Source organism: Eufriesea mexicana, unplaced genomic scaffold, assembly GCF_001483705.2.
Source record: "Eufriesea mexicana isolate 0111107269 unplaced genomic scaffold, ASM148370v2 scaffold2208, whole genome shotgun sequence".
Classification (NCBI taxonomy): Eukaryota; Metazoa; Arthropoda; class Insecta; order Hymenoptera; family Apidae; genus Eufriesea; species Eufriesea mexicana.
In genome coordinates, this window is record NW_016910292.1 from 716,521 (window position 1) to 726,048 (window position 9,528).

Sequence of the window (9,528 nt, forward strand, 5' to 3'; positions counted from 1 at the left end):
ATCGACTTTTCGTTCGTGCTTCGTGAACTCGAAACTGGGGTGTGTATCGTAACAGGTGGATACCTCCTCTGGGATGGACTTTGGGGTTAAAAATGGATAATGTTCGATTGTACTTTGCGCAGTTCTCGTTACAGCTGAACTCTTATATCTGGGATATTGTATATGAAATACAGACTGATATTTTATGCGTATTTGTATTATATGATTTCTGTATTGGGATATTATATAACCGGTACTCTCCACCAGTTAAGATACACTTGTTAGAGAATATAACTAGAATATAACTAGTATTTTGACGATTACGAAAGTGGCCTAAGTTGTATATCTAGTTCCAAGATGTTAATTCTTCGCAGTCACGAGACTTGATCGCCAGATACCAAACTTTATAAAGATCAATGATCAATATAGAATTTATAATAGTATAACGATACATAAAATATCGAGGAAAAAGTGTTTTATAGCTTTATCTTTTCAACAGATAAGTTTCGAGTAGTTACTTCCTTATAGCGAGAAGTCTTCGACAGCAAAGGATTAATAATCTTGCACTCGAATAGATTAAAAAATTAATTACAAAATAACTCGATTTAACCGTTCAGTTCTCTGATGTTTTGCAAGAATGATTTCACATTATCGTAATGTAAAACTATCACTTTTATAATTATCGACACATGCGCTTCTGATGAAAATTAATTTCGAGGCATGGCGAAATATTCTACGAGGGGGCTTAACATTACGTTGTCGTAAAGCAGCGACTACGAACGAAAAATCTAGGCAACGAATTATCGTTTCAACGTGTGCCAATCGATGCACAGACAATTCTAAGGAAACAGAAAAGGAAAGAGAAAAGAAAGAGAAAACAAAAAGAAAAATACTAGAGTAGATAATTAATTAGGAACAGTAGGAACGGATTTCATTTTTTGAGCAAGTCCTTAACGCCTAAGGGTAAGCCACACATCCGGACCACGCAGCCGGATGTCGGTTAGCGGTTAATTAACGCTAGAAATAGCACTGCACCAGAACGGATGCACGGTCTATCGAGATTACGTGTACTCATTTATGCAAGTACATACGCCTTCGCCGTACACGTGTAGTCGTGTGTTGCTTATTTATTATAGAAACGCGGTTCATAAGATATTCCGGAAGCGCGAGTCGTGATCGATCGATTCAACGAGAATATTCACTCCGCCTTCGCGCCTACCTCCCGAGACACATTTCGCATGTGCTCCAATAGAAACAATGCAAGATGTACGAAAGATAAAGGAGCGTAATGACTCGCCTTTACAGCGTTGCTTCGAGGAAACTAGAGTAGCGATCGCATTCATGGCGACTGGAAATTTTCGGCGGTGTGGAATCATAGGAAAAATAGATCGACGCGGTTCAGATCCGGATGAAATTAGTGATCTGCTCGTTGGATACAAGTAATCGTTCGCCGCTAATCTCTTCATCGACAAACGCCTTCCTTATCTAGAATAGTCCCGTGCGGAGCAGACACGAGATCGATGAGTGACAAACAACGATGAAGCGTCCCAACGAGCAACGTGGGAACGTTCGAATAAAATTTCTACGCCACTACGAGGTACAAGGCACGTAACAACGAACATCATCGTCATCGGACGATCTAGAAACCTGCGCGACTTCCAACTACTCGTCGCGAGGTTTCACGGAGAGGCACGTCGGTGATTAAAAAGAGCGTAAAACGACGGTGACTTCGCGTCGCGAGAGGCGTACACGCTGCTCGGAATACGAAAGGAGCGCGAGCCAAGTTCCATGGGAATGCAAAGCTCGAGGTTATGTCTGTCGGGTCCGCGTTCTTATAAAACTGTCTCGAGTCGAATGAAATTTCGATGCTTTACGCTCGTAAAGATCGAAAGTTCGTGTGGACGGTATTCCTCTCTGCTCGTGGATCCACGAAATCCCCTATTGCACTCGCCTGAATGTCCTGGTAGACCGTCTAGACCGCATAGATCGATCGAATTTCGAAGTTGGAACACGAACGAGCCCCTCTGCCCGTTGCGTGGTCGCGATGATCACGCCGGTGCTGGTGTCGCCACTGATTAATTATCGATTCGGGCAGTGGTGTTATAAATTATTTACGCGTTAGTATGTACAAACACACACGTCGGCCGACAACGAGAATACATGATAGACTTCAGTCTACGGCGTTCTGTCTGGCGTTCGATGTCGATCAGGACTTGGACGGATCGTCGCTGCATTTATCGCTATTCTTCTGCGTTTCCCACACGTTGATCCTCTTCAGGGGATAACAGATCACAGCCGAGAGGAAGATGAGGCTACCTGACACGTAGAATGAGGCGTCGTAGCTTCCGGTTGCGTCCATGAAGGCACCTGAAAGCGACAGATAATATTGTAATCTCTCCTTCAGAGGCGCATAGTTTATCGCTGGTATTTTGTTCTTTCTTTTTGTACTTGTTCCGCAGCTGATATATTATTATTCCACGTTACTTTCTCGCAGCGAATATCGCGAAATTGCTTACGCTTCTAAAAATAGATTAGATAACGCCCAAGTGTCTACTTATCTATTGGTTTTGACAGCCACCTACGTAATAATTCATGATCCTATCTTTTGGTAATAAATCAGACGCTTGGTCAATCACGATGTTATGCATCGCTCGGTTCCCTTTGCTGTACAAATACGCTTAAAATCTAATTACGAATCTACACTCGCTTCGATACACTTATCTCGAATAGGCCTCAAGGTTCACTCTCTGCATCTATGAGCGATATTATCTTCTTATAATGCTCAGAAACGCTTGCATAATTGCATTCTCGATTTATGAAAGTGTCTCACGAAATCTATTCACTGACCAGTATCTTGTAATGCGCCAGTTCGATGATAATTAATTGCATTATCGCGGTGGCATTAGTCATGTACGACTTTTAATTCTACGCTCAAACGTATTACAATATGCTGCTGAGGCGGAGTACTGTAATACCAAACGTTTATGATTGATGTCACGTTGCAACGTTGCAATACATTGTCGCATAACATCCCCGCTGTTGAAGGAATCGATATTTTCTAATCACCTGCAAGAGGCGCGCCTATGGCAGCTGCCACGCCTTGAAACAGAAGAAGCAAGCCGAAAGCGTTGGTCAGTTTCTCTAGTCCCATAAGATCTACCACGATTATCGATCTCAGCGAGGCAAAGACAGCTGTAAGAAACGAGTTACCAAATTATCAATTGAATGATCGCAATTTTAATATGTTACAGGATAATCGTGTCTACTCACATATACTGATACCAAAACCAGCAGCGTAGAAGAATTGATAGCTCTGGCTGAGAGATAGTCCGGAGAAAATGGTGAGAAGCCCACCAGCGCTGATGAATATATTGTTGACGACCAACGCGTTAACTCCTGGCAAGCTGCTGGCCACTCCACAAACGACACGACCAATGGTATTACCGATACCGATCACAGAAACGAGGAACATAGCGGTGGAGGCCTCGATGCCTGCCAATTGGGCTCGATCTGCAGGATAGAATCAGCTATTGTTACTTGGTTTCTCTGTTTTCTCTGTTTGGCACTTGGTCGACTTCAAAAATGGGACAACCCTTTAGATACCATCTAACAGATCCTTGAATTTTTTCTGAATCCAACTTTTTCCAGATACGGCAAGCGATATGGATACGCTTTCAAGAAAGTTGAAGAGGCGTTCGTTAGAAGTTACGTTGAACATTGTAAGAGATAAGGAAGGTGATTTAACGAAAAGTGATACGATACCTGGGACGTACATGAAGGGTGTATAGAAACCCATCATCGTAAGGCCACCAGAGATAGCCAGGATCAAGAAAGATGGACTCTTCAGAAGACTTAGATCGAGCATCGTTGTCAGGATTCGACGAACACTCTCTGGACAGATGTAGCAGCTTCCGCTTTCTTGTTCAGCTATATCCGTCGCGGTAGGCAGACGTGTGACAGACATGTGATAACCAACGGATGATTGCTGTGTAAATTGTGATCGGTAATTTCTAAGTCCTTCAGCTTTGAATTGAAATAGCATTGAAATTTGTCTATGAAAATTATCTGTATTTACCAAATCGTTCGACTTGAAGATCGTCTTTAGACTAAACTTATTAATTCTTTATAATCATAATTTATTTAATCTAAGTTTGGTATCAAATTGTTTAATTTAAATCAATTCCGTAATTTCGCACGCATAATCAGTAGAAATTCTTGGATCGAACAAAGCTCCTTTCCAAAATTTAAATTATTTATCCTATTTTTAGGCCTTCCGTTCCTTACCTGCGACTTGTAATGCGGCAGTCTGTTCAGGGACCCGCCATAAAAGATGTCGTCTCTGTAGAACGGTCTCTGTGGATCTTTGTTGAATGGGTTCCGCCTGTTGCCCACCTTCAGCGACTTCTGGCTGCAGTCCGAGTCCGCGCGCAGACGTCTGCCGCTGATCGTGTGCCTGCGAATCTGCCAACAATTTCCTCTACTTACTTAAACAGGACGAACTGTTATTATGACTAAATGAATCCTGCTGGCACAGAATCCGCCATAAATGTTCCACCGTATCTACAAAATACATTTGTTACCGTAAATATCCTCATAACCAATTGTTGATCTTCCTAATATTCATGTGCATTTTCTTCCTGGAGTCATATTACCATCTTCCATCTTTCAGAATTCTCGCTGAGCAACTCGTACAGTGACTGTCCAGCTTTACACCACGGTTGATAATTATATATTTCCTCTGACTACTTACTCGTTGCAAGTGATAACAACGTGAATTAGTAGAAACATTGTGCGCTTTCTGACCTCTTTGAAAGTTAGGATAATGTGTGATAAGTGTTCTACACTCACCGTGGGCACTTTGCCATTCAGTCTTTCCACATCTCCACCGAGGAGATTGTTCTCCTCCTCGACCATCTTCTCATCCATGTTCACGTCTAACTCGGGATAGATCGGGACGGACAGCCGCTTCTCAGAGCTGCTCAACTTCCTCTCCAGAGTTCGCAGTTCCACGTGGACCTTATGAAGCGAATGCAGGGACTTGGACGCACTGTAATAAGAAGTTTCTCAAATCAGCATCAGACTCGAAACACCACCCTTCTCTTCGTTCTGTTTCACAGTTTAACGCTTCTTGTATCTTTACGAGTTTACCGACTTACAACTCGTTTTTAGTCTCGGTTTTAATTCGTTCGTCGAGAGCTTGTTTAACTACTGCCTTTACCTGTCCAACTCGCGCCACGCTTTGTGTCTTAAATAAGAGACTGTAATCTCTACAAGCAAAACCTCTGTGTAACTCAGTGTTACCAATTTCTATTTCTCAAAATCTTTTGTCCAAATCTCTCTTGTCGTTATAAACGCTAGAATTTGATCGGTAATTTGTAATTAAATGTAATACACGTATATCAATTTTGATCTTTTACTAAATTTTAAACTTTCTTGTACAACTCTTTGAAATTTACAGTCAATTCGGAAATCGATTGTTCAAATGATAAGGCTGTGGATCGAAGAAACCACCGATTGAAATGAAGACTAATGGAGATGTAATTATTACTTTACTATGTTGGGGTTGCTTCCAAGAAGTTCAGCAGCCGTGGGATAATCGGTATTGTTGTTGGTCCCGAAGAAACCGCTTCTTTCTGGTTGCACACAGTGCAACGACGCAGTGGACACTCCTCTCGCCATCAGACTGTTTTTCACTTCTAAACCCGCGTTTTCCGGGGTGGATTTTACCTTAATCCTCGTTGGCTTTAGTGGACGGAACATGGCACCGAAAATGGAGCAATTCAACAGCATCCCTAGAGTATTTATAATATTTATAACAACATTTATAATGATGTACTTCAAGGGATTTCTTTGTTAAATTGTTTCTTTTCTTTTCTTTCTTTTCTTTCATATCAGGAAATACAAGTCTGATCAGTCCTAAATTGGAAGAATGTTTCAACGCCTGATAAATAAAGGAGCAAATAAAACAAGTGTAAAATTCCATCAAAAACATTGGAGAATTGTTAGTGTTTGGACAGCACTCTGTGGAAATTAAATTCTAAAGTTTCCATTGTTTGCTCGAAAGCAGAGCCTCGAATGGCAAAACAACAGAACGCTTCTCGGCATGAAACATCCCGTACGACAGAGCGAAAACATTTTACAAGACCAAACAGTGAAGATACCATCTTATTAGCAAATTGTAAATCATCCAATCAATAACATTGTCGGCAAAGAATTTACTGACAAAATCTCGGCGTCGCAATCGAAGACTGATCGATGATGGGTTAATCCGATGATTTATTGGTTACCTGCTTGGAAGAGCAACGCGCCCCTCCAACCGAATTGCTTGACCAGTAAGTCTGAGATGGGCGCGAGCAAGAAAGCGCCGATTCCGGATCCGCAGACCGCGATCCCGGTGGCCAGTGCTCGCCATCTTTCAAAATAAAATCCGGTAGTTATCACAGCCGGCACGTAAATCAGGCCTGCCCCGATACCTCCTGACAATGCAAGACACAAAGACCACGTGAAACGGGGGAAGTAAAAACGATAGAGCGCGGAATGGAATTTTTTCAATCGCCATCGTTCTACTTGGGACTCGTTTCATCGACGATTACTCGACAGGGATTTTATTAAACTCCCCGATCGTAATAGTTTGGATATCGGAGTTAACGTTAGTTGGTTTCATTCTCTTTTCCTTCGTTCGTCTTTCTCGTTATTTTCTTTTTTCTTTCTGCTCTTGTTAAAGGAATTTCGATCGAACGAACAGGGGATGAAAAGAGATGTCGTTCACGTGCTTCGAAAAGGGGAACGTTCTTTACATGCGAAATGGAACTACAGGATAGAGGGAAACTTTTCCGTCGAGGCAGCAGAAACTTGGCCCAAAAGAAGCGTATACAGGGTGGTTACGGCCCGAAAGAGCGTGCCTAAATGTTTGCCAAGTGTGTGGAGGTACGTAGGTGTTACCAAAGACAAAGATGCGTCGAAGAATATGCAAATGCTTCTGAATCGAGCAAATTTGTCCTTAACAGCAAAGCTTCCGGGAGCTACGGGAATATTTAAGCACCCTCTTAGGCGCTCCACCCTGTATATAGGGCAAGAACTTACCGAGCACGCCGTAAGAGATATAGAGGAACTCGATGGAAGTGCTGAAGTACGAGAGAACGAAAGCGCTGCAACTTATCACGCTTCCAAGGATCGCGACCAGCCGGAAGCCGTACCTGTTGGCCAACGCTGACACAAATGGACCTGCGAACATGGCAACCGTGATTGCATATAAGTTTGAAGTGAAACTAGAGGAACGTTGATTTATTATTAGAGTCAATCACTTGGCTCAGAAGGAAAAAGTCATTGACAAGTACGATAAAGAGCTAATTAAATTGCACGTTAAAAATAACACAGATAACGAACGACGAGGATAAGAAGAAAATGTCATTCAACATTGGATCGAGGTATAAACGTATTTTTTCAACTATCACGTATCAATGAATTTACATCCTTCTTTTGTCACTGACCAGCCATAAGATAAAATCCAGACTGCAACGAGCCAACTAGCGCCACCCTCGCTTTGGACACCGCGAATGCCGCGGATATGTCGTTCAGGAAGACCCCAAAGCTAAAGATGATGCCGTCCACGAAGAGGTTGCACATGAAGGAGGCTGCGACGATCACCCAACCCCATCCACCATCCGGCGGCACCACCATCTCGACCTCGATGCTCTGTTAACACCAACAATCACAAGTTCCCGCGTGAATCTCCCAGGAAAACTTATCTCGACGAGAAGTTTCGCGCTTCTCTCGAAACTTCCTTTTGATTACCATACTAATAGGCAATACCGAGGATAGACACGATGTCAGATCGGTTTCACGATTCTCGTCTACTCGACTTTTTCCGGCCTGGCACGATTCTTACCTGCTTTCACTGTAGGAACCGATTTAACGAGATTTAACGAGGAAGTTTTGAAGAAGTTTGGAGCTCGAATAACTAGCATGTCGTGAAGGTGTAGCATAGTTGACGGAAAGAGGCAAACGTTTCGTTTCGCTGGTAAACGCGATGGGCAATGAATGACATTTCAGCATCGTCACCCGTGGAAATTCACAAGGTGCTCGAGATCAAGGCTAAAAACGCCAAAACCGGCCAAGCCGGCGACTTTCGCATTCTCGCTGGATCGCTCGTGACCCAAAACTCTGGCGAGTTATCGGACAGCCAGAGACATGTGACGCTGATACCGATTTACTCCGGCTGAGAAACGTTGTATGAATTACTACAAGTATTTTTAGTCTCGTGCAACGATACCGCCGACGGTTGTCGCTAATCTCTTCACAGAACATTGGAGAGCCTGGCGTTTCGCAAGTTTCACCACCATGATCGTTGGAACTTTTCTCTCACGAATCGGGGAGCCTTCTTTCGTGGGGTATTCAAAGGTATTGCCACACTTTCCTCGAGCCACGTAATTCCCCTTCTAAAGCTTGTACTTTGCAGGTCTTTCCCTTCGAACGATCTCCACTGAAGGATGAATGAAAAGAACGAAGTCACTGCTTGCAGAAAAGAAAATCCATCGGCAAAGAAAAATGTCAGAGTTAGGTGACTGCGACGCGTGATCCACGATCATCCAGGCATTGTGTCACGAGTAGTGTTACGGCAACTGCGTGCAAATTACACGGATTATGAAAAGAATAGCGAACTCGTCCAAGTAACATCGATCGTTCCTAACGAACCGATCCCTCGTTTTCATTTGCATGATCCATGTGATATTATCGAAGCGCGATTCGAGATACTCCACACAGACCATCGGTCTTCTTACCTCATTGTTGTTATCCTGCATGTCTTCCAGTTGCAGCTCCTCGTTCCTGTAGCCGCCTCCATTCTGATGCGGTACCTTGATGACATGCTCATCCACTTTATTCCCCAGCGACGCCATCGTCGTCCACGGTCGGCTGAAAAAGGATGAAACGATGCAGCAATGTAGATCGTATGAACAAGAGAGATGAAAGGAACGAATGGAAACGAAACGGAAGAAAACACGATGAAGATAAGGCGGAGGCGACGAAAAATGTTGCGTTTCGTACGCATTACGAGTTGTATGTCTATCTGCGAGTGATTTAATTAGGTATTTGTTTACACTCTGCTCAATCCGTATACCGACACGTCATACCCGCCGTGCACATTAGTGCACAACGTAAATACGTGTGTATTATCATACCTATAAATTATCCACGTATACGCGGAATAAAGAGGCGGGAACGGAACTGGCGACAAGGTTTTCGCTCCTCCCGCGACCTTTCTTTCGTTTATGATAAACGATGCCGGAACCCTTTGGGGTGGAGGGTGCTATGTCGAAAATCGAAGCTGTGTAACGAGTACGGATATCAATCCTGATGGATCACGCTTCGATATCGATCGGTACACGGTAGATCGATTTAACGTCTAGGCACGGTTGTTTTTCAGCAGCGTTTCTGTTTCACTCACGAACAACTGGAATCTTCAACTGGAAGTGTGCTACTGTGGAACAGTCCGTATGAATCATAGATATTATACACTGTTTCATGTAGCATAGAATGTCGTAAACGTCG

The 9,528-nt window shown here is 43.3% G+C and overlaps 1 protein-coding gene across 1 annotated transcript; it reads right to left on the reverse strand.

The window, feature by feature from the left end:
• Positions 1-988: 988 nt before the first annotated feature.
• Positions 989-9,107, reverse strand: LOC108549770 (monocarboxylate transporter 14). The gene is made up of 11 exons (XM_017903285.1): positions 8,760-9,107; positions 7,470-7,674; positions 7,063-7,203; positions 6,267-6,455; positions 5,528-5,771; positions 4,828-5,026; positions 4,264-4,440; positions 3,742-3,964; positions 3,250-3,489; positions 3,046-3,171; positions 989-2,346 (listed from the first exon to the last, which is right to left on the reverse strand). The coding sequence occupies exons 1-11, from the start codon at positions 8,874-8,876 to the stop codon at positions 2,186-2,188; spliced, it is 2,022 nt and encodes a 673-aa protein (XP_017758774.1). The 5' UTR covers positions 8,877-9,107; the 3' UTR covers positions 989-2,185.
• Between the last annotated feature and the right edge of the window lie 421 nt (positions 9,108-9,528).